We start from the raw sequence: 26,552 nt of genomic DNA on the forward strand, positions 1-26,552 counted from the left end.
GAAGATTGAATCAGAACATAGTGTTTAATCCAGAGTGGATAAATATACTTGTTTACTTACACAAGAGACAAAACATTGTCCCTTGTTTGTCAAGAAGTAATAACTGCTCCAAAGAATATAATCTTCGTCGCCATTTCTAATCAAAACATCCCAACTTAAGCAAATTGGACACCAATGAAAAACAAACTAAAGCATACAAATTTTTGAAAAATCTCAGAGGAGTACAAAGATTTTTTCAAGAAAGTAAACTCAGAAATGAGGCAGCAACCTAAGGTTAGTTTTCAGGTTTCCAAAGAAATTGATTTCAAACATGATTCTGAAGTACGATAAACTGATTGCTGATGAGAGGTGCAATACATCTCATTATCTAAACATTTAGTAAGAAAACCTGAAAAAGTAGTAAAACTTGTACTGCTTAGCAAAATGACTATTTTTATCATTAATGTGATTTCATGATAAATAAAAAAATCTTAGATAATAAGTGTAATTAATTGATATTAATTAAAATTTTCCCTCTTTTAATATGGTTTATTTGCAAAATAGTTTAATCATTAATTATACCTTTACTTGAAAAGTGAGCCACTAAAAACCTATCTACGGCCCAAAGAAGTTTAGCCTATTTTAATTTTGGCTCCTGCCAAGTTGTTCAGGTCTGTTCTAGAGCATAGTATTAATGGAACAGTTACTAAACATATAGGAAAATAAATGATCATATCAAAAAACTGGCATGGTTTCATCAAGAACAAGTTATGCTAAGCTAATCCTATCTCCTTTTTTCAATCAATCAACAAGCATTTATTAAGTTCCTACTATAAGCTGGGTGGGCTAGAATCATTAAACTCCTTGATCAAGAGAATGATGAATAATAAACTAGATTTTAACTACATCAGAATCACTAATTTGGAAATAGAAGGAAGTTCAGTGATCATCTAGTCCAATCTATTCATATTACAAATACAGAAACTTAGGTCTGGGGGCAGGTAAACGATTTGCTCCCATCAAACCAATAATAGTAAAGCATCTATCAAAGTTTCTCATGTTATACTGTGGGAATGATGGAGAGACACGGCTAAACAATAGTACAATTAGATGGATTCAAGAACTAGCTGAACAGTTAAACCCCAAAATTTATCATTAAAAGTTTAACATCAACTTAGAAGAAGGACTCTAATAGAGAACCCCAGGAATCTATATTTATGCTAGTTAACCTTTTTTATCAGTGACTTGGATAAAGGCAAATACGGTATATTATCAATCTACAGAAGATCCAAACCTGGGAGGAACAGCAAGTAAACTAGATGAGAGTAAGGATCCCATAAGATTTTAATCAACTAAACAATGGACCAAGTCTAAGAAGATAAAGATGGATTCAAAAATCAACTTCATAAGGACTAGAAAGAGGAAATTACAGCTACACAGCAGGTAATCTAAAAAAAATAAGTTTTTAATGAATTTGAAACTCAGCCAACAGTATGACGTGGCAATCAGAAAAAAGAAAAAATTAATCTTAAACTGAACTAAAAGAAATGCAGTGTCCAGGACCAGGGAGATGGTAGTATTACTCTAAGAGGTACTCCATTCTGGACACCACATTCTAAGAAGGATGTGATGAAGAAGTTCAGGCAAGGAAAACCAGGAAGGTAACAGTTGAAAGAACTGGGGATGTTTAGCCTAGAAAAGAAAAACAGTGGGAATAAGGATGGCAATCTCCCAGCATATAACTAACAGACAACTACTAAAAAATAAGTCATTGGATGATCAATTTCACATAATGACCACATTTACACAATGACCACAATAATGCAAAAGAAAACAACACTGAAAAATTTCACAACTCCAATCAAAGCAGTATCTAATCTATAACTTCAAAGGAATGAGAAAGCCAGTAACCTTCTTCTCAGCCATAAATAGAGGACACAGGCAAACATTTCCAGACACTGACAAGGTACTGACTTTGTTTTGCTTAACCATACTTACCTGTTACAAGAAACAACTCTGTGGGGAGAGGAGAGACACCATGTAAAGGCAATGACATTTTTAAGAAAGAAAGAAAATGAAGAGAACATCAACAAAATCTTTTGAAAGGAAAAAAATGAAACACTCAGAGGAACATGTTAATGTCTATGAAATGTTGAAGAGTGAAGAAAGCAGAGAAAAAAAAAATGACTTAGAGCAATGTAACTGAAGACATTAAAAGTCATCAAAACTCAGTTCAAATATTATGAATATGGTAGTTCCAAATTACCAAAGTTAAAATACACAACCTTTTCTATTAAAAAAAATGTTTAATAACAAAGATAGAAAAGTTACATGTGTGGTCCCCTGCAATCACAATGTGTAAAAAAGCAGGGAGGCGAAAGAATGTTACATACCACAAAGTAGTAATTAAGTTTGGCTAGAATGTAGAGCGCATGAAGGGGAATAACAAGTAATAAGCCTAGAAAGGTGAGTAGTGGCCAAATTGTGAAGGGCTTTCAGTTCCAGAAACTTTTGGGGAACAAATAAATGGTGGTATAAGACATACGATACATATCAAGAATTCAGGGAAGCTTGAACAAACCCAGAGAAGTCAAGTCAAATCAACAAATCAATAAGCATGTATTAAGGACTTACTGGGGATAAAAATGCCTATGACAGAATTCACAGTTTAATAGGCAAGACAGCATAGCATGTAAACAACTATGTACAAACAAGATCAGATAAAGATGTGGATTGTGGATGTAAATGTAGATACAGATGTAGTTAAATAGATGATAAACTGAAGATAATCCACAGAAAAAAAGGTAGTAGCATTAAGGAGGGCTGGGAAAGGCTTTTTGAAGGAAGTGGTATTAATTTTATCTGCGACTTGAAGGAAGCCAGGGGAGCAAGGAGACAGATGGAAAGAGAGAGCATACCAGACAACAGGGACAGCCAATGAAAACGTCTTATATAAGGAACAGCAAGAAGGTTAGGGTCATTGGATCACGGTATATGTGTTGGGAGTAAGATATCAAAAGGTTTGAAAATAAGGAGGAGGCCAGGCTACAAAGGATTTTGAATGCAAAAACAAGGGATGCTACATTTGATCCTGAAGGTCCTGAAGGAAGCCAATGAAGTCTATAGAATTGATGTGGGGGGAAAGGGGATGTCACACGATCAGACTTTCATTTTAGGAAGATCAGTCTGATAGGTGAGTAGAAGATGGACTGGATTGGAACGAGTTGAGGGGTGAGGCAGGGAAACCAACAAGAAGTAAGAAGAACCAGGAAAACAACACACTACTACAACAATTTAAATAGAAAGAATGAAGAAATGGAATTAAACACTGTAATTATAATGACCAACTTTTACCCATAGAAGATTTAAAACACCTCTTTCACTTCTTTGAAGAACTATACAACTCTAGGCATAGAATATTACATATGGGGGGTGGAGCCAAGATGGTGGAGTAGAAAGACACACATACACTACCTCTTCCCCCACAGCCCATAAAATACCTGTAAAGAATGACTCTCAACAAATTCTAGAGCAGCAGAAGCCACACAACGACAGAGTGGAGGAGATTTCCAACTCAGGAAGGCTGATGGGAAAGGTCTGTCGAACCCAACGTGGAGCAGAACGCAGCCAAGCCTTGGCTGAGGTGCAGGGAGGAGCAGGGCAGGAGCAGGCTTCAGGGGCAGAATCCCTAGCAGCAGCGCAGATCCCTCAACCCATAGGTGCCAAAGGTCAGTGAGAGGGCTTTTTCAGCTTGAGCCCCATTCAGTGGCAGTGGCAGAGGTTGAAGCAGCCAGCGGTGGCTCCCACAGCATGCAGTAGCCAGCATCCATTGTTGGAGGTCTCATTTTAAAGCCTCTGGGGGAACTGAGAAGCTGATCTGAACCTCAGCCCTGCCCCCACCTAAAGCCTCTGGGAGAATTGAGCAGCTGATCTTAATCTCAGCCCTGAGTGCTGGCACGGCGGGACTGCAGGCAAGGTGGTTGTGGAGAGGACATTCTACCACTAGCAGATTCTGGGCACAAAAGTTTCCTGGTTGCTCCCAGACCAGTGTGCAGGCTTGAGTGTGCCACCTTAGAGGAATTAAGATCTTACAGGACCCCAGAGTATACCCTACTCTTGAGAAAGAACCCAAAAGTCAAGTAAATGGTTGGGAAAATGCCCAAAAAAGGGAAAAAAGTAAGACTATAGACTGTTACTTTCTTGGTAAACAGGTGTCTTCTCCCATTCTTTCAGAAGAGGAAGAGCAATGCTCACCATTAGGGAAAGACATGAAAGTCAAGGCTTCTGTATCCCAAACACCCAAAGTAAATATTCAGTGGTCTCAGGCCATGAAAGAGCTCCAAAAGGATTTTGAAAATCAAGTAAGAGAGGTAAAGGAAAAACTGGAAAGAGAAATAAGAGAGATGCAAGAATATCATGAAAAGCAAGTCAACAGCTTGCTAAAGGAGACAAAAAAAAATGCTGAAGAAAATACCTTTAAAAATAGGCTAACTTGGGGGCGGAGTCAAAATGGCAGAGTAAAAAGATGCATATACTTTAGTGCTTCCCCCACAGCCCACAAAATACCTGTAAAAAATGACTCTCAACAAATTCTAGAGCAGCAGAAGCCACAGAACAACAGAGTGAAAGAGGTTTCCAGTCAAAGGTAACCTGGAAGGCTGACAGGAAAAGTCTATCTCACAGGCAAAGCGGAGCCCAGCCCTGGCCATGCAGCACTGGGAGAACAGGACATGAACAGACCTCCGGGGCAGAATTCACAGCAGGGAGGGTCCCAGATCCCACAAGCTACAAAGAAAGCTCCAAAGGTCAGTGTGGGAGGGCTTTTCCAGCTGCACAAAAGGGCAGCGGGGGTCCCCCGAGCACTGGCCCCAGGAGGGGTCAGAGGCAGCAGGCAGCAGGTGAATACCATGGCCATGGAAGCAGCCTGGGTCCATTGTCCAGGCAGCTCACCATAAAGCCTCCAGGGGAACTGAGCAGCTGATTTGAACTTCAGCCCCTAGTGGCAGCCCCACCCCCACTCAAAGCCCCTAGGGGAATTGAGCAGCTGATTTGAATCTCAGCCTTGAATACAGTACTGGGGGAAGGAGGAGCACTAGGACCTTCCTCTTGACAAAGGACTCAGAAGTCAAGCCTGGGAAAATGCCCAAAAAAGGGAAAAAAAATAAAACCATACAAGGTTACCTTCTTGGTGAACAGGTGTCTCCTTCCATCCTTTCAGATAAGGAAGAACAAAGAATACCGTCAGAGGAAGTCAAGGCTTCTGCCTCCAGTACCTCCAAAATGAGTATGAAATGGGTTAAAGCCATAGAAGAGCTTGAAAAGCGAGTTACCAGCTTGCTAAAAGAGAACCAAAAAAATGCTGAGGAAAATAACACCTTTAAAAATAGGCTAACTCAATTGGAATAAGAGGTCCAAAAAGACAATGAGGAGAAGGAGGCTTAAAAAAGCAGAATTATCCAAATGGAAAAGAAGGTTCAAAAGTTCACGGAAGAAAATAATTCTTTAAAAGAGAGACTGGAGTTCAGGGAAGTTAATGACTATGAGATAAACTAAGAAGTTAAAAAACAAAACCAAAAAGACTGAAAAACCAGAAGATAATGTGAAACATCTCATTGGAAAAAGAACTGACCTGGAAAATAGATCCAGGAGAGACAATTTAAAAATTATGGGACTACCTGAAAGCCATGATCAAAGAAAGAGCCTAGACATCATCTTTCATGAAATTATCAAGGAAAACTGCCTTGATATTCTAGAACCAGAAGACAAAATAAATATCAAAAGAATCCACCAATCACCCCCTGAAAGAGACCCGAAAAGAGAAACTCCTAGGAATACTGTGGGCAAATTTCAGAGTTCCCAGGTCAAGGAGAAAATACTGCAAGCAGCTAGAAAGAAACAATTTGAGTACTGTGAAAATACAATCAGGATAACACAGGATCTGGAAGCTTCTACATTAAGGGATAGAAGGACTTGGAATACGATATTCCAGCAGTCAAAGGAACTGGGATTAAAACCAAGAATCACCTACCCAGCAAAACTGAGTATAATACTTCAAGGGAAAAATGGTCATTCAATGATATAGAGGACTTTCAAGCATTCATGATGAAAAGACCAGAACTGAACAGAAAATCTGACTTTCAAACACAAGAATCAAGAGAAGCATGAAAAGGTAAACGGGAAACAGAATCACAAAGGACTTCCTAAAGCTGAACTGTTTACATTCCTACATGGAAAAATAGTATTTGTAACTCTTAAGACTTTTCTGGATAGGTGGAGAGATTATACAAACACACACATACACAGTGACAGAGAGAGAGAGAGAAAGAGAGTGACAGAGAGAGAGAAAGAGAGAGACAGAGAAAGCAACAGAGAGAGAGAGAAACAGAGAACACAGGGTGAGTTGAATAGGAAGGGATTATATCTAAAAAATAAGGGGTGAGAGAGGAATATATTGGGAGGAGAAAGGGAGAAATGGAATGGGGCAAATTATTTCTCATAAAAGAGCCAAGAAAAAGCCTTTTCAATGGAGAGAAAAAGGGAGGAGATAAGAGGGAAAAAGTGAAGCTTACTCTCATCACATTTGGCTCAAGGAAGGAATAAAATATACACTCAATTTGGTATGAAAACCTATCTTACACTACAGGAAAGTAGGGAAGAAGGGGATAAGCAGGGTGGGGGGGGATGATGGAAGGGAGGGCCAATGGGAGGAGGGAGCAATTAGAAGTAAACACTCTTGGGGAGGAACAAGGTCAAAAGAGAGAATAGAAGAAATGAGGGGCAGGATAGGATGGAGGGAAGTAGAGTTAGTCTTACACAACATGACTATTATAGAAGTCATTTGCAAAACTACACATATGTAGCCTAAATTGAATTGCTTGCCTTCTCAGTGGGGGTGGGTGGGGAGGGAGGAAGGAAGAGAAGTTGGAACTCAAAGTTTTAGGAACAAATGTTGAGTATTGTTCTTACATACAACTGGGAAATAAGAAATACAGGTAATGGGGTATAGAAATTTATCTTGCCCTACAGGACAAAAGAGAAGATGAGGATAAGGGAAGGGAGGGATGTTAGAAGGGAGGGCAGATTGGTGGTAGGCATAATCAGAATGCTCAGTGTTTTGGGATGGGGGGAGGGGAGAGATGGTACTCAAAATTTTGTGGAAATGAATGTTGAAAACTTAAATAAATTTTTTAAAAAGAGAATATTACGTATATTAATAGAATCAGTCTGATATCTTCTTAGTTTTGCTGAATAGCTTTTTTAAAATTTGTCTTATTTATCCTATATTCAAGAAATGGAGGAAAAACATTCAGAAATGAAGGTAATATAAAAAGATTCTAATAAATATTAAAATAAATAATGCCAAATGGGAGAGGCTGAATTTTATTCAAGAAGTAATAAGAAGCTGCTGAAACTACTTCAGCTGAGGGCTGACACCGTCAGACCTGCACTTTAAGAATATCAATTAGAGAATGCATTGGACAGGAGAAAGGTGAGACAAAGAGACCAAATAGAAGACCATTATAACAATCCAGGAAAAAAAAAGGAGGACTTTAACTTGGCTGGTGTCTATATGAATGGAGAGATATGTGGAGGTAGTCAACAAGATTTAGCAACTGACAAGAACCCTCCAAGGTTACAAAACTGGAATACTGGAAGGAAATAGTCCTGCTTTGTGAAGTGCCGACTGGACATCTCTTCCTCAGTGGGGCCTATATAATGATTCATTTAGACCCCTGGTTTATTTCCAATCAGTATTATTCAGTTTAGTGTGATTCCATAGGAATAATGATCATGTTGGTTACACTTGTCTGGTACATACATTTACCCAGTATAATCAACTAGTATTAATACATATTTTACACATATATATTATATTTGGGGATAATTAGACAAGGTTAAACAGATTCTCTCTTATAATATGCCCCAAACTTTAAACTACAAGATCATAACTTGCTTGTTATGAAATTCACTTGCATAATTATAGGAAGCTAACTAGAGGAGCTCCTCGTTTTCTTCTTACTAAGTAAGTAACCAAGCCTGGCATGGCAAAGATGACCTAATGATATGGAAAGTCCCCCAGCTCCTCCTGATAGTCCCTCTACCCTTACTATCACTTGGTTGGGGAAACAGGCTGTGAGAACTTGGTTAACAGGTCTATAAGTACTTGACCAACAGGTGGCCTGGTGTTCATGCTGGCAGAGCTGCCTACAGCCCACTATTGCCCAACATGAAGCTAGTGAATGATGATTAGCTCTGTCCATTTTTGGCCATCTTCCACCAATGACTGACCATAAATATGAACTGAAGGCTGTCCTGGAAGTTTAAGATGTAGGTCTATCAATCAATGAGACTCTGCATTTTACTTCAATTCATCTGTAGTATCTGGGCATCAAGCACAATAAAACTATGGCCCTGGAGAAAGACCGTGAGGAAGATCTAAAGTCCCATTCATTAAATTGGGCCATGTTCCTTTAATTAATGGTTATTGGCTTGGAGTTTTGCCTCAGTGGTTTTTATCACAGATTGGACATTTTTGTGGCTCACAACAGGCACCTTAAACTCAGTAGGTCTAACACAGAGCTCATCTTCCCCCACAAAAAAAAAAAAACAAAAACAAACAAACAAAAAAAAAACAGGAGGAAAAGATGACCAACAGTGAGAAACACTGTCCACACTCAAAGACTATTTGGCTACTATGTACTGTACTTATTTTTTTTTTTAATTTTGTTTACTATGTTCTGCAACCACTTCCATATATCTTAGATTTTTTTCCCCTCCCTCTCTCTCCTTCCTCCCTACCTCCCCACTCCCTCCCTGAGACAGCATACAATTTTACATAGGTTCTACACATACATTCCTATTAAATACATTTTTACCTTAGTCATGTTGCACAGAAGAATTAAAATGAACAGGAGAAATCATAAAACAAACCAAAACATAATAGAAAAGAAAATGATCTGCTTCGTTCTGCAATCCAATTCCATAGTTCTTTCTCTGGATGTGGAAGGCATTCTGCCTTAAGAGACTATTGGGAATTTTTTAAGTCCTTGCATTGCAATGAAGTACTAAGTCTACCAGAAAAATTCCTTGCACACTGTGGTTGTTGCTGTGTACAAAGTTCTCCTGGTTTTGCTCCTTTCACTCAGCATCAGTTCATATAAGTCTTTTCAGGCCTCTCCGAAGTCTTCCTGTTCATCATTTCCTATAGCACAACAGTATTCCATTACATTCATATACCACAATTTATTCAGCCATTCCCCAATTGATGGGCATCCCCTTAATTTCCACTTTTTGGCCATCACAAAGAGAGCTGCTATAAATATTTTTGTACAGGTTGGACCCTTTCTCATTTTTATGAACTCTTGGGGATACATACTATACTTATTTCTTAACAAGATATAAGAAATAAAGAGTTTACTCAATAGAACTGATAACTTTTAACTATATTTTCTTAAGCAAAAATGTGCTACTATAAAGTAGGGCATATCTACATTTCTAAATATTTTAAACAACACAAGTCATAACCCCTAAGGTAGAAGTAGTCTAAAAGAAGGTATTAAATACTCTGATGTTTAAAAAAAGTGCTCATCAAGATGCAGTTACAGATAGAGTGAAAAAAGAGCTGCAGAATTCAGTAAAATGTGCACACATAACCAAGTAAACACAATTCTGAGCACCACATTTCAGGAAGAAGGTGACATATTAAAAGGTCCAAGGAAAGGTGATTGGAACAGTGAAGAGCCTCAAGTTCATGCTATATTAAGACCAGCTGAAATAAATGGGAATATTTAGCCTAGAGAAGACAAAATATAGAAAAGAATGATTGCTGTCTTCAAGAATTTGGGGGTGGTCACATGAAAGAAGGATTGGCTCAATTTCCCTACAGAGAGTACAACCTAAAGCAATAAGTAGAAGCTGTAAATGTAGTCTTAATGTAGGAAAAAAATCATGACAGAGCTATCATCCACAAGGGGGATGTTATTCAGTCACTTCATTCATTTCCAACTCTTCACAACTCCATTTGGAATTATCTTGGCAAAGATACTAAAGAAGTTTACCATTTCCTTTTCCAGTACATCTTATAGAGGAGGAAACTAAGGCAAACAGGGTTAAGTGACTTGCCTAGGGTCACACAGCTAGTGTCTAAGGTCACATCTGAACCCAGGTCTTCATGACTTCAGGCCCATCTAGCCTTTTCACTGCACTATACTGCTTCAGTTAATTAATTCAGTTAATCATAAGAATAGCCAAAGAAGAAACTAAGTTATCACTCCGCAGATGACATGATGATTTACTTAGAGAATCCCACAGATTCAAGTAAAAAACTATTTGAAACAATTAACAACTTTGGCAAAGTTGCAGGTTACAAAATAAACCCACACAAATCTTCCACATTCTTATATATTAGCAACAAAGTCCAACAGCAAGAGATAGAAAGAGAAATCCCATTTAAAGCTAGGGTAGACACTATAAAATACTTAGGAGTTTACCCGCCAAAACAAACCCAGGGATTATATGAACACAATTACAAGACACTTTTTGCACAAATAAAGTCAGATTTAAGTAAGTGGAAAAACATCAGTTGCTCATGGGTAGGCCGTGCTAATATAATAAAAATGACAATTCTACCTAAATTTATTTACTTATTTAGTGCCATACCAATTAAACTATCAGATAATTATTTTCTAGAGCTGGATAAAATAATATCAAAATTCATTTGGAAGAACAAAAGGTCCAGAATATCAAAGGGACTAATGAAAAGAAATGCTTGGGAAGGTGGGCCTAGCACTACCAGACCTCAAATTGTACTATAAAGCAGCAATTTTCAAAACCACTTGGTATTGGCTAAGAAACAGAGAGGTAGACAAGTGGAATAGACTTGGCACTCAAGACACAGTAGACAAGGAATATAGCAACCTCCTGTTTGATAAACCCAAGGACCCCAGCTTCTGGGATAGGACACTGTTTGACAAAAATTGCTGGGAAAACTGGATGACAGTGTGGTGGAAATTGGGCATAGACCCATGCCTGACATTGTACACAAGAATAAAGTCCAAATAGGTACATGATTTAGGTATAAAGATTGATACCATGAATAAACTGGAGAAGCAAGGAATAGTGTTTATCAGATTTATGGAGAAGGGAAAAATTTTTTACTAAAGAAGAGATAGAAAGCATTATGAAATGCAAGATGGATAATTTTGATTACATTAAACTGAGAAGTTTTTGCACAACCAAACCCAATGCAACCAAAATTCGGAAGGATATAGTAAATTGGGAAAGAATTTTTACAGCTAAGCTTGGGGATAAAGGCCTCATTTCTAGAATATATAGAGAAGACTCAAATGTATAAACATACAAGTCATTCCCCAATTGATAAATGGTCAAAGGATATGAACAGGCAATTTTCAGAGGAAGAAATTAAAGATATCTATAATCATATGAAAAAATGCTCTAAATCACTTTTGATTAGAGAGATGCAAATCAAAACAACTCTGAGGTACCACATCACACCTATAAGATTGGCAAACATGACAGAACAAGAAAATGATAAATGCTGGAGAGGATGTGGGAGAGCTGGAACCCTAATTCATTGTTGGTGGAGCTGTGAGCTCATCCAACCATTTTGGAGAGCCATTTGGAACTATGCCCAAAGGGCTACAAAAATATGCATACCCTTTGACCCAGCAATATTGCTTCTAGAACTGTATTCCCAAGAGATCATAAAAATGGGAAAGGGTCCCACATATACAAAAATACTTATAGCAGCACTCTTTGTAGTTGCCAAAAACTGGAAGTCAAGGGGATGCCCATCAATTGGGGAATGGCTGAACAAATTATGGTATATAAATGTAATGGAGTACTATTGTGCCATAAGAAATGATGAACAAGAAGACTTCAGAGAGGCCTGGAAGGACTTATATGATCTGATGCTGAGTGAAAGGAGTAGAACCAGGAGAACTTTGTGCACAGCAACGACCACAGTGTGCGAGAGTTTTTTCTGGTAGACTTGGAAATTCGTAATAACGCAAGAACTTACTAAAAAAAAAATCCCAATGGTGGCTTTCTAAGGCAAAACACCTTCCACACTCAGAGAAAGAAATATGGAATTCATTCGCAGAATGTAGCAGATCATGTTTGTGTGTGTGTGTGTTTTTGTGTATCATGTTTTGATTTGTTATATGATTTCTTTCATTTATTTTAGTTCGACTATATAGCATGACTATAGTGAAAATGTACTCAATAGAAAAGTATATGTAGAACCTATACCGAATTGTATGCTGTCATGGGGAGGGAGGGAGGTAGTGGGGGGGATAAAATCTTAATTTTATAGCAGTGATTGTAAAACATTAAAAAAAAATAATAATAGAATAAAATTTAAAAAAAATTAATTCAGTTAATCCATGTCCCTCTTAAAGTGTGGCACCCAACACTAAACAAAATATACTACATATGACCTCACAAGCACAGTGTATGTCCTTTTATGGACACTATATTTCTTTTAACTCAAAAAGATTTTGTTAACTTTTCTAGCATTCATATCAAACTATTAGCAAATATTGAGCAAATTAAAACTACTAGCAAACCAGATCTTCCCCAGAATAAAATTCTTCTTTTGAATATTTTATATATATATATATACATATATATATATATATACACACACACACACACACACACACATTATACATAATATAGATACATGTCTATGGCTGTGTTTATACATATGTGTGTCTATGTGTTCATATCTATACACAAAGATAGATACACACACACATATGTATATGTATATATACATATGTGTGTGTGTATAAATTAGCACAAAAGCATATCCATATCCCAATTCTGCTACTTACTAGCTGGTGACTCTGAATCTCAGTTGACTTATCTAAAAAGCTAGTTGGCTAAATTAGATGTCCCCTTCTAGTTCTAAATCCTATCATTCTCTCTAATAGCAATAAAGTATATACGTAACAGATAAATAACTACAAGATAGTCTATCTTCCCAAATAAGATGATTAATCTCTAGAGAAAGGAGACTGAGTCTTATCCCCTTGGTAATTCCCAAAGCCTACAGAAATACCTAGGGAAAAAGAGAGGAGCTCAATAAGGGCTTATTATTAATTATGAAAAGAAAACCATGTTTCAGTAGTGCCATTATCTAAGCTAACAAACAAATAACAGTCTATCTCTGTCAGACACAATTAAATCAGAATTTTCCAGTTCCATGAATAAGAATACGCTACCTATCCTACTCTATTTGATGAAAAGATTAAAAAACAACAACAAAGGAACTTGGAAGCTCTTAAGCTCAATGTTAAAAGATAACTTTTTTTCAAATTGTATTACAATAATGTCTCACATAACATAACTCAAGGCTTGTATTAAGTACATCATTATCATCATTCTTACTATAAATGAAAGTAGAAGATACAAAGAGGTTGCAACTAAATAGTAGGAAAGTTCACAAATTTGTCATGAAAAAAATAAAGGAGCTGCCCAAGTGGATTTCACTGTACCATCAGAGACAGTAAGAAACTTCACTTCATGGACAGTTGATCACCTTTGCTTGCAATGCTCATAAACTACATGAGAAAAAAAATTATTAAAATAAATGTAGCTTATATGCTAACACCTATTGCGAAGAACTCTAAATGTAAAATAAGTAGACAATGAATGTTCTGCCAGAGGAACTGAGTAACAGGCATAGCATAGACCTTAGCTAAAATCTAGCCTCAGCATATGACACAGTAATCAATGACTATCACAGTCTACTGTTTGATAAACCCAAGGACCCCAGCTTCTGGGATAAGAACTTGCTGTCTGACAAAAACTGCTAGGAAAATTTGGAAGTAATGTGGCAGAATCTGGGCATATACAATGCCTGACACTGTATACCAGAATAAAGTCCAAACTGATATATTATCTAGGTATAAAAGCTGATACTATAAACAAATTAGGGAAACAAGGAATAGTTTGTCAGATTTATGGAGAATGGAGGAATTTATAACCAAACAAGAGATAAAGAATATTATGAAATGCAAAATGGATAATTTTGATTACATTAAATTTAAAAGCTTTTGCACAAACAAAGCCAATGCAACCAATATTAGAAGGGAAGCAGAAAACTGGGAAAGATTTCACAACTGTGATAAAGGCCTCATTTCTAAAATATATAGAGAAGTGAGTCAAATTTACAAGAATACAAGTCATTTCCCAATTGATAAATGGTCAAAGGATATGAACTGGCAGTTTTCAGAGGAAGAAATTAAGATACCTATAGTCACATGAAAAAATGCTCTAAATCATTATTGATTAGAGAGATGGAAATCAGAACAACTCTGAGGTACCACATCACACCTATCACTTTGACCAACATGACAAAATAGGAAAATGATAAATGTTGAGGAAGTTGTGGGAGAAGTGGTACACTAATTCATTGTTGGTGGAGCTGTGAGCTGATTGAACCATTCTGGAGAGCAATCTGGAACTATGCCCAAAGGACTATAAAAATGTGCATATCCTTTGACCCAGCAATCCTGCTTCTGGAATGGTATCCCAAAGAGATCATAAAAATGGGAAAAGGACTCACACGTACAAAAATATTTATTGCAGCTTTTTTTGTAGTGGCCAAGAACTGGAAATCGAGGGAATGTCCATCAAGTGGGGAATGGCTAAACAAGTTGTGGTATGTGAATGTAATGGAACACTATTGTGCTAAAGAAATGACAAACAGGAGGACTTCCGAAATACCTGGCTAGACTTATATGAATTGAGGCTGAGTAAAGGGAGTAGAACCAGGAGAACATTATATACAGTAACAGCCAAGTGTGAGAGGACTGTTTCTAATAGATTCAGTCCTCCACAGCGGCAAGGACCTAAAACATTTCCAAAGGACTCATAATGCAAAGTGCCATCCACATCCAGAGAAAGAACTATGGAGTTGCAACACAGAATGAAGTAAACTATTTTCTCTTTTGCTAGGTTTGGTTTTGTTTAGTTTTACTCATGCTTTGTCCCATTTGTTTTAATTCTTCTATGCAACATGACTAATGTGAAATGTGTTTATTAAGAATGTATGTGGGGGGGCGGAGCCAAGATGGCAGAGTAGAAAGACGCACATACACATAGCTCCGAACCCACAACCCATAGAATGGCTACAGGGGAGTAACTCATGGCTAATTCTGCACCCAGAGGCCAAGGAATATTGGAGGGAGGGAGATTTCTGTTCCGGAGGGACCTGCAAACCTCTCGCAGGGGGTCCTTCGCGCTGCGGACTGGGCGCCGGGACTGGGAGCTGAGGGCAACCCTGCCGCGGCCGTGACACCGAGAGGAAAAGATCCGAGCGGGCTTCGGGGACGGGATCTCCAGCGGCCACGCGAGTCCCTCCACCCACAGAGGGACCTGCAAACCTCTCGCAGGGGGTCCCTCGCGCTGCGGATGCGGAGCCCAGCCCAGCCCAGACCTGCTGCAGCCACAGCACCAAGACAAACAGACCCAAGCAGGTTTCAGGGACGGGATCTCCAGCGGCCCGCACAAGTTCCTCCGCCTGAATCCATTGTGGAAGGTCTGTGCATAAACCCCCTGAGGGAACTGAGCCTGAGAGGCGGCCCTGCCCCGACCTCAGCACCTGAACATAATCTCATACTGAATAACAGCCCTGCCCCTGCCAAAAGCCCTAAGGCTGGAAGCAGCATTTGAATCTCAGTCCCCAAACGCTGGCTGGGAGGATCAGGAGGCTGGCTGGGAGGATCAGGAGGCGAGGTGGGTGTGAGGAGAATATTCAGAGGTCAAGTCACTGGCTGGGAAAATGCCCAGAAAAGGGAAAAGAAATAAGACTATTGAAGGCTACTTTCTTGGAGAACAGGCATTTCCTCCCTTCCTTTCTGATGAGGAAGAACAATGCTTACCATCAGGCAAAGACACAGAAATCAAGGCTTCTGTGTCCCAGCCCACCCAATGGACTCAGGCCATGGAAGAGCTCAAAAAGAATTTTGAAAATCAAGTTAGAGAGGTGGAAGAAAAACTGGGAAGAGAGATGAAAGAAAAGCATGAAAAGCAGATCAGTTCCCTGCTAAAGGAGACCCAAAAAAATGTTGAAGAAATTAACACCTTGAAAACTAGCCTAACTCAATTGGCAAAATAGGCTCAAAAAGCCAATGAGGAGAAGAATGCTTTCAAAAGCAGAATTAGCCAAATGGAAAAGGAGATTCAAAAGCTCACTGAAGAAAACAGATCTTTCAAAACTGGAATGGTACGGATGGACGCTAAGGACTTTTCGAGAAAGACAGATATCTCAGAACATACCGCGCAGATTGGAAAAATGGAAGATAATGTGAAATATCTTATTGGAAAAACAACTGACCTGGAAAATAGAATCAGGAGAGACAATGTAAAAATTCTGGGACTACCTGAAAACCATGATCAAAAGAAGAGCCTAGACATCATCTTCCATGAAATTATCAAGGAAAACTGCCCTGAGATTCTAGAACCAGAGGGCAAAATAAATATTCAAGGAATCCGCAGAACACCGCATGAAAGAGATCCAAAAAGAGAAACTCCTAGGAGCATTGTGGCCAAATTCCAGAATTCCCAGGTGAAAGAGAAAATATTGCAAGCAGCTAGAAAGAAACAATTCAAGTATTGTGGAAATACAATCAGGATAGCACAAGATCTGGCACCCTCTACATTGAGGGATAGAAGGGAATGGAATAGGATATTCCAGAAGTCAAAGGAACTAGGACTAAAACCAAGAATCACCTACCCAGCAAAACTGAGTATAATACTTCAGGAGAAAAAATGGTCTTTCAATGAAATAGAAGACTTTCAAATTTTCCTGATGAAAAGACCAGAGCTGGAAAGAAAATTTGACTTTCAAACACAAGAATGAAGAGAACCATGAAAAGGAGAACAGCAAAGAGAAATCATAAGGGACTTACTAAAGTTGAACTGTTTACATTCCTACATGGAAAGACAATATTTATAACTCTTGAAACATTTCAGTATCTGGGCACTGGGTGGGAGTACACACACACACACACATGCACACACGCACACATACATAGAGACAGAGTGCACAGAGTGAATTGAAGAGGATGGGATCATATATTAAAAAAAAAATGAAATCAAGCAGTGAGAGAAATATTGGGAGGAGAAAGGGAGAAGTTATATGGGGCAAATTATCTCTCATAAAAGAGGCAAGCAAAAGACTTATTAGTGGTGGGATAAAGAGGGGAGGCAAGAGAAAAACATGAGGTCTACTCTCATCACATTCCACTAAAGGAAAGAATATAATGCACACTCATTTTGATAGGAAGACCTATCTCATAATACAGGAGAGTGGGGGACAGGGGCACAAGCAGGGTTGGGGGGAGGATGGAGGGGAGTGCATGGGGAGGAGAATGCAATCCGAGGTCGACACTCATGGGGAGGGAAAGGACCATAAGAAAATAGAAGTAAAGGGGGACAGGATAGGATGGAGGGAAATATAATTAGTCCCATACAACACAACTAGTATGGAAATCATTTGCAAAACTAAACAGATTTGGCCTATATTGAATTGCCTGTCTTTCAAGGGGAAGGGGTGGAGAGGGAGGGAGCTAAGGAGGTTAGAACTCAAAAGTGTTAGGACCAAATGTAATGTTCTTACCACTGGGTAACAAGAAATACAGGTTAAGGGGTCAAGAAAGCTATCTGGTCCTACAGGACAAAAGAGAAGACGGAGACAAGGGCAGGGAGGGAGGATAGAGGAGAGAGCAGATAGGTCACAGGGGCAATTAGAAAGCTCGGGTTTGGAGGGGGAGGGGATAAAAGGGGAGAAAATTTGTAACCCAAAATTGTGTGAAAATAAATGTTAAAAATTAATTAAAAAAAAAAAAAAGAAAGAAAAAAAAAAGAAACAAAGAATTTCCCTGACATATAATGCCCTTATTGCAAAATCTCTTGGTAAATATGGAATTATCTGCATGGAGGACTTGATCCATGAGATCTATACTGTTGGCAAGCACTTCAAAGCTGCCAACAACTTCCTGTGGCCCTTCAAATTATCTTCTCCAAGAGGCAGAATGAAGAAAAAGACTACACACTTTGTGGAAGGTGAAGACGCTGGTAACAGGGAAGACCAGATCAACAGACTTATTAGAAGAACGAACTAAAGGTCTCTGCCATGATTATTTTTCTAATGGTCTGTTAAATAAAATGCCTATGACAAAATTGAAAAAAAAAAAAAAAAGAATGTATGTGTAGAGCCTATATAAGATTGCATGCCATCCTGGGGAGGGAAGAGAGAGGGAGAAAATTTAAAACTTAGGGAAGTGACTGTTAAAAATTGAAAACAAATCAACAAATTTTGGAGAAAAAAAATCTGGCCTCAGACACTTACTAACTGTGTGACTTTGGGTCCTGTTTGTTTCAGTTTCCTCAACTGTAAAATGGGGCAATCATTGCATCTATCTCACATGGTTGTTAAGAGAATAAAATGAAAATCATAAGATCTCATATCTATTGTTTGTTGACTATAAAAAAGGAATTTGATTTCTTAAAGCAAAATATTACCTTAGAGGGTATCTGCTAACAAAGTATTTTCCATATATATGTCAAATCCCACAGGATTCGTGGAAGAAATAACTGTTCAATTATCCTCTGATTAACTAAATGGACAATCCCTAGACTTCATCCATTCACCATGGAAAACCACTCTTTTTAAAGAATTAAGCTATGCACCACTGAACAGACTTCGACATATTACCAATGATAAACTGTGCAGAAACAATAGAATGAAGGATGCTATCAGAGAGATACAACCAGAAAAGAATGGGAGTCAGTTACATATTAAGTGTGAAAAATAAACAATAGTCATGGTCCATAAGATGCCAACAGTCATCCACACCCCAATATGTTGGATGGAGATGGTCAAGAATCACAAAAGATACTTCCTAGGGTGGTTAGGATGATTCAAATGAAACAATATATAGAAATGATTTTGCAAACCTTAAATCACTAGAAATAACACCCATTATTGTTGTTGCTATTATTATTAGAAAGCTTGAACGATTATGATGTGCATCACTGAGGAGAATACTAACACCAATCATATCATATCATTCAAATATCTAAGTACCCACATGAATGAGAGCACAGACCAAATAATTACACAAATTATTATTATGCTAGTTCTCAGCATCATGTCCAGTAGTTAGAAATCCTGATCCAGGCACAACAGTCCTGATGGAATGGGCCCTGATGGCGGCACCAAGAGAAATTGGAATGAAATTGTGGATAGAGTTGATATGAATTTCTCAAAACCTTTCCTTTGCAGCAAAGGCATTCTGCCATTTAGCAAAATGCAATTTTTCCTACAAGGGATATGATTGCTCAAGCCCATTCTATGACTGGAAAGAGTATTTGCTTTGCTATTTCCACTTTGCAACAGACTGAACTGGACTTAAAGGCCATAAAATCCCTAGTTTTGGCATCCACCATAAAGCTAGTCCCACAGATCCAAACTAAAGTGATGATACTAGGAGACTCCATGGATGCCTCATTCCATGCCTTCACTAGAAGAACAAACATTGGGTTAAGGTTCAGAATTTGGAGATGGAAGCTCCCCACATCATCATGGACACTCAAGGCCCTGTGTCTCTGATATGCTTAATCTGAAAAGCATATCAAAATGTCTAATCAAAATGTGAATAAATGTTAAGCTATTTTTTGAAGGACCAGCCCTATGACATATTCCAGAAAGTCAGCTGTAATACTCTGGAAAAAGTTACCACACCCTTACATGTACTAGGAATGACCAAAATATTTATGAGAGATTAACAGGATTCTAGCAAGAAAGAACAGTTGACAGTGGAAAGCATTCATCAATTTAACATAAATGTAGAACAAAAATAATGGAAGTCACATGATCTCTGAAATGTGGTTGCTTTTCAACAGTGTCTGACTCTTCATGACCAGCTTGGGGTTTTATTGACAAATGGTTTGCCATTTCCTTTTCCGGTTCCTTTTACAGATGAAGAAATTGAGGCAAACTGGGTTATTTCACTTGCCAGGGTGACATAGCTAGAAAGTATCTGGGGCCAGATTTGAACTCAGGAGATGTCTTCCTAACTCCAGGCCCAGCATATTATCCACTGTGCCACTAAGCTATCCCTCCAACTAAACAACTAAAAGATGCCTAGATGCACAGGTATGCAGCAAGTTGACTGCTAGGAAAATTATATTCATAGAATTGGTTGTGAAGGTTACTTTCTGCATAAGGGAAAGTAATGGACAACAGGAGACTCTTGAGATATCAAGACCTTCTAAAACACCTCCACTGAGGAGACACCTTTCAATGCGGCTAACCTTATCTGAAGGGCTTCTCCATCTGATCTTACCCAAGGTTCTGCTCTCTGAGATGAAAGGAGGGAGCTGGAAGGGGAGGGAAGAAGGGATGAATACTTTTGTGATTTTTTTTTTAAACTTGGAATAGATGTCACTTTGAGGCAAAAGGAGTTATGATCCTGTACGTGCTCTTTTCTTTGTAGCAGGCTTATGTCTCACCCAGTGCTTTTCTTCCTCTAACACACTAATCAACATTTCAGTGTTTCAGCCAGTCTGCCCTCAATTCCCAGCAGCCAAATACCTCCTCCCAAAAGGTAAGTGAAAGGGTCCATGACTCTGACCACTCAACTCTCTTTTTCTGTTCAAAATTGGCTCATTGAGATGAAAAGGCTCAGTGGGCTGGCTCCTCTCCAGATAAGAGGGGCAGAAGAGATAGGGAAAGTAATCATTTTTGCTGTTTTGAATAGTATTTATTGATTCAGAAAAAGAAAACACAAAATTGTGAATAAAATTACTTGGAAACTGCCCCCCACAAAAAAAGATTATTACTTTATCAAATGTTTATTAAGCATTTACTAAGGCACTAGGGTAGGTACTGAGAATACACACACATACATACACACATACACACACACACACAGAGTTGCTGTTCCCAATAACCTTACATTCTATCTGAAGGAAACAACAGGTATATAGAGAAGTAACTACAAAATTACAGGAGAAACAGCTTTGTGGAGGGAAAATTGGAGAGAAAAGATGAGCTCTGTTTTGGGTAAATGGAGTCTGAGATAACCATGTACTAATAAAACTATGCAAATTCCCACACACAGATTAGTGTGCTAATTCTAAGTTCCCTTTGCCTACTGAACAAAATACAACTCCCAACATTCAAAACTTTCTCAGAAAAATAACTTTTAGGATACAGTCACTTGGCTTTAACTTTTTTATAAGAGGATCATAAATCTAGAATTTGAAGTAATCTCAAAGACCATCTAGTCAAACCTTCTATTTTACAGATAAAAAAAAATCTTCGGCTGAGGGAGGCAGAGTAGCTAGTCCAGTGTCACAGTGAGGTAATTTAAGAGGTTGGGCCTTAAACTCAGACTCAAGAGTCAGTGCTCTTGCCTCTGTACCACAACTCCTCCTTTTCCAACCTTATCTTACCTTACTGACCTCTATCTTTGACTCTCATTAATACAGACTACCTATCATTTCCCAAAGATGTTTCCTTTTTTTGCCCCTGCCTATACCCCAACATCTCTGACAACTGATATTCCAAGTCAAATGCTACTTCATCCCTGAAGCCTCCTTTGATCCTTCAGTTAGAAATTATCCCCATATCCTTTAATAGTACTTTACTCCTCTCATACATTTTCACATTCCACTTCTATTTTGTATTACACTTATTTGTGAACATGTCTTACCCCCTGCCCTATTGGATTTTAAGTCCTTATTAAGAGGAATACTGTCCTAATAAGCATACCTACAAGGCCTAGGCTCATAGAAGGAGTTCAGTAAGTGCTGAAGTGAATTATTCATGGGATCAGGAACTATAAAGATAACAAGTTCATTCTGCAAATGAAAAAAATCAAAGCTCCGATAAATTAAGTGACTTGCTCTAAGTCAAACATGTAGTAAGTGGAAAAGATGAAGCTGAAACTAGGGTCCTTTAATTTCAAGTCCTAGTGCTCTTTCCATTATACCAAGCCACCATATACATCTGAATTAACAGGGAGTTAGTATTTATTGACCATCCAATTGATGTTTTGCACTACTTTAAAGAATACAGAAAAGAAAGAATGCAAGAAGACATCAAAAGTGAAGAAATAACACTTGTATTTCTTTTAGAAAAAACTTTAATACCAAGGAAGGTAATATGTGAAGGAAAGAGAGGAACTTTCAAGTTTAAGAGTACTTTTTAAATCATTTTTAATGTGAAATTCATCTTCATATGAATTTCTGGATGCCCCTACATGAAGCACTGTTGCATTCTGAATAGATCCTGGGTAATACCAAGTAAAACCTCCTCAACAACTTCCAGGAGAAAGTAGATACTGAATAACCCAAGACAAGTTTTAGGTAACACCACTCAAACTCCCAGACACTAATTAGACTAGTCTGTGAACTTGGAGAAACAGTTGCAAAATTCCAAGCACCACAAACCTGTGAGTCAACTAAGAGAAGAAATCTTTCTACGCTGCCTAGCCAAAGTGGCCTTGGGAAAATCACTTGGGGAGGAAACGGGAAAAGGGAAGCAAAAAATCTAGAACTATAGAACTATAAGTTATCAGAGGCCAACTAACTTCTTCATTTTACAGATGAGGAAAATAAGGCTCATAGAGGTGGAGTGATTTGTCCAAAGTCACACAGGTAGTAAAATGGCTTTTAAATTTAACTCAGATTCCTTGAGTAAATTCAGTACTCTTTCCCCAGCACCAACCAGACTAGGAAGCTTACTGCTCCTCAATGCCTTCTGGCATCCCTTGAAAATTACTTCATAGGAAACAAAAACAAAAACATGGCATGGTCCTAACCTAAACCCTCATATACAATATTTTAAAAGTATGGTCCAGGACCCTAGGGTACACCCAACAAAAAGTCAAGGACAGAACTACAACAGGAAGGGTCCTCAGAGGTCATGGAATCCATCCTCTCTGTTTTACAGATAGGAAACAGAGGCCCACTGAGGCAAAGTGACTTGTCCAAGGTCACACTTGCCCACACTTGTCCAAGGTAGTAAGGTGACCAAAATGGAATTTAAACTCAAGTCCCATGACTGCAAGTTCAGCAGTCTTTCTATAACACCAAACTGGAATGCTTAATCCTTCCTTCTCAGAGCTTCCCTGAACCAACTGAACACTACCCCTCCCTCACAATATGCAAAAACAAAAACAAAAGTACTATTCAAAACACACAGGATCCGAGAGTAGGCTCAGCAACTTAAACTATTTAAAAGACAAGGAACTAGTCCTTCTCTTAACACTATTTAAAAGCCAAGGACCAGGCTAAGGGTAGATCCCACAATTCACACTACTAAAAAAGCAAAGAATTAAACTCTCCCTCTACTTAACAGCCAAGGACCTGGATCTCGGGTTAGATTCAGCAATTAACACTTTTTAAAAGACAAATCTGAAGTCTTACAAACAGTCTTTAAAAGACACCGACCTGAATCCCAGGATACACCCAAAGGCAAGGACCTAAACCCTCATTTAAGACTATTTAAAAGACAGGGAGCTGGCCCCGGGTAGGTTTAGCAATTCACACTATTTTAAAAAGCAAGGACCTAAACCTTCAGTTACAGTAGTAATAGCAATTCAAACTATTTACAAGGCAGAAACTCCAACCTTCACACTATTTAAAAGACACAGCCCTAGAAGCAGTGGTAGGTACAACTTACACTATGGACAAGGCAGGAGCCCCAGCCTTCACACTATTTAAAAGACACAGCCCTGGATGCACTGGTAGGTACAACTCACACTATGGACAAGGCAGGAGCCCCAATCTTCACACCATTTAAAAGACACAGCCCTGGATGCACTGATAGGTACAACTGACACTATGGACAAGGCAGGAGCCCCAACCTTCACACTATTTAAAAGACACAGCCCTGCATGCAGTGGTAGATACAACTCACACTATGGACAAGGCAGGAGCCCCAGCCTTCACACTATTTAAAAGACACAGCCCTGGATACACTGGTAGGTACAACTGACACTATGGACAAGGCAGGAGCCCCAACCTTCACACCATTCAAAAGACACAGCCCTGGATGCAGTGGTAGGTACAACTGACACTATGGACAAGGCAGGAGCCCCAACCTTCACACTATTTAAAAGGCACAGCCCTGGATGCAGTGGTAGGTACAACTCACACTATGGACAAGGCGGGGGGTCAAACCCTCGCTCACACTTTTAAAAGGCACGGACCTGGATCCCACCTTACAGACCTCAAGTCACATGATTTAAAAGGCAGGGACCCGACCCGGCCCCCAGGCTTTGTAATCGGCGCAGTCCCGGTCCAAGGTTCGAGGTTTTCGGCACTTCTGAACTCTGCTCCACACCCCGGCCTCGCCCCCCTTCCTGGTTCCCAGCTCCCGGGGATGAATGACATCTCGGCCGGCCCGCTGGCTCCCGGGCTCTGGGGCGGGGGGCGGACCCTCGGGCGAGGGGCGGCATCCCCCAGCTCAGCCCCCTCCAGCCCCCACAGGCCGGGTCCAGCCCACCCCACGCCAAGCCGGGGAGGGGGCCGGAGCGGGTCCGGGAGCCGGGCTCTCTCACCAGGTACAGGGGAGCATAGATCTTCAAGGACTCCTCCCAGGCGCCCCTGGCGATGTGGATGAAGGAGACCCCGCAGGACGGGTGCCAAGTGTGGCCGATTTCGTAGCAGCTGTGAGGGATGGACTTGCTGAACGCCGCCATGTCTGGAAGCACCGTCGGGGAACGGGGGCGGGGTGGGGGCGGGGGGAGAGTGCCGAGGGAGGGGGAGGGAAACGGGAACCCAACGGCCGCCCAGCTCCGCCGGCTCGCGGGAGGTGCGGAGTGGAGGGGAAAGGTCACGCGAGCGGGGTTACTCGAGGCCAAAGTCCTCGGATGATGAGCGCTCAGCGTATCGCAGGGCGAGGGGGAGGGACGTGCGGAGGGGGGGAGGAGGTGGAGCGTGCGCGCTCCCGCTACCCGCCCCCTCCGAGTTCGCCGGGAACGCCATGCGGAAGCGCGCCTTCCTCATTCCCCTCCCCCCTGTAGTCAGCTACCTCTGGCCGGGCTCCCTGGAGGGGAAGAGGGAGGGGGAGGGGCGGTACGCTTCCTATCCAGCCTCCCCCTCTTTACCCTCCACCCCCACTGGAGGGATGTAGCCTAAGGAGGCCCAGACCTAGAAATAAGAAGCCGGGCTTTGCCCCTCTCTAGATGTGTCCAGTCAGTCAACATTAATTAAGTGCCTACTGTGTGCCAAGGCTTATAGTTAGAGAGGCAAAATATGGGGAGCTCACGGTCTAACGGGGGGAGGGAGAGGGAGAAGACGGCGCACAAACAGCTGTGTATGAACTCCATACACTGGATAAATTAAAGCTCATCTTGGAAGGCACTAGAAATGGGAATTAGGCGAGTCCTCTTGGAGAAGGGGGCTGGGAAGGAAGCCAGGGGGCATCTCTGGCATGGGGACAGCCCGTGAAAATGCCCTGGCCCGGGCTGGGGTGGCTGGTTCCAGGACATCCCTGGATCCGAGAGCAGGGCGGTCATCTCAGGTCAAAGAAAACTGAAGGGGCGGCGGCCCCTGATGAGGGGCTCTCAACGCTGCAGGGTGGCATGGGGGTGTGGGGCTAATGGGGAGCCCCAGGAGTTTAGTGAGTGGAGAGGGGTGATGCCTTAGGAAAATCACCCTTGACGCCTGAAAGGATAGACTGACTAATAAACTGGTTTCGGTTTATTCCTTTGTTAAATGAGGGCGGTTCGACTATGTCTCCCTTTAGTAACAGATAAGATTTATACAACCCTTAAAGGTTTACTAAGCACTTTACAAATATTTCATTTTATCCCCACGACCACCCTGGTCCCGTATTATCTTCATTTTACAGAAGACTACGAACTCCTCCTCCAGGCAGGGACTTGTTTCTTTGTTTCTTGTTTTTCATTTTGTTTTGATACATAGTTGCAGACTGACTGAGCTCTGAGGGGTTACCATTTGCTGTGGGAAAATTAGAAAGGTTCTTGGAAGAGGTGGCGTTAAAACAAAGAAACAAACTACAATTAAACCCCTATGGAGGGCTCGGAAAAGCTCCTTCCATATACTGACATCCAACTCATTGAATTTTTGAGATGGACTAACCTCTCTTCCATCTCAAAAATTCCCATTTTTCTAAACACTGAGAATACAATAAGGTAAATAAATAAACTGTCCCATGTCTGGAGGAAGAGTTTTTATTCATCTGTAAAATAGAGATATTTAGGACCAGGGTTGTTGTGAGAATAAAATGAGATATTTGTAAGGTGATGTATAAATCTTACCTATTATTAATGGGAGGCATGCAAACAACCACATATAAACTACAGATAAATAAAAGATAAAGAAAGCTCAAAAATAGCCTAAATAATACCTTGGTTTGAAACTGTTTTTCACCCATCATTTAAATATCTTTAATGGCCTGTCCAGTTCAGTAGATTTTAAACTATAAGAGTTAGAACAAACAGTGTCTATCATGCTATCAGATTTTAAACCAGAAGGGACCTGAGGTCATTCATCTGTCCAAC

The 26,552-nt window shown here is 40.0% G+C and overlaps 1 protein-coding gene across 2 annotated transcripts in view; it reads right to left on the bottom strand.

Moving 5' to 3' along the window:
• The window catches only part of TMEM135 (transmembrane protein 135), a 345,033-nt gene extending 320,102 nt beyond the window's left edge, over window positions 1–24,931 (bottom strand). The window contains exon 1 of one of the 2 annotated variants that reach the window (XM_072610608.1): window positions 24,585–24,931. In XM_072610608.1, coding sequence (XP_072466709.1) covers window positions 24,585–24,725 — 141 coding nt within the window. In that variant the 5' untranslated portion in view covers window positions 24,726–24,931. Of the gene's footprint in view, window positions 1–24,253; window positions 24,483–24,584 lie in introns of those variants that run through there. The other variant, XM_072610609.1, reaches the window with a different exon arrangement.
• Window positions 24,932–26,552: the final 1,621 nt, after the last annotated feature.

Source organism: Notamacropus eugenii, chromosome 5 (genome assembly GCF_028372415.1).
Source record: "Notamacropus eugenii isolate mMacEug1 chromosome 5, mMacEug1.pri_v2, whole genome shotgun sequence".
Classification (NCBI taxonomy): Eukaryota; Metazoa; Chordata; class Mammalia; order Diprotodontia; family Macropodidae; genus Notamacropus; species Notamacropus eugenii.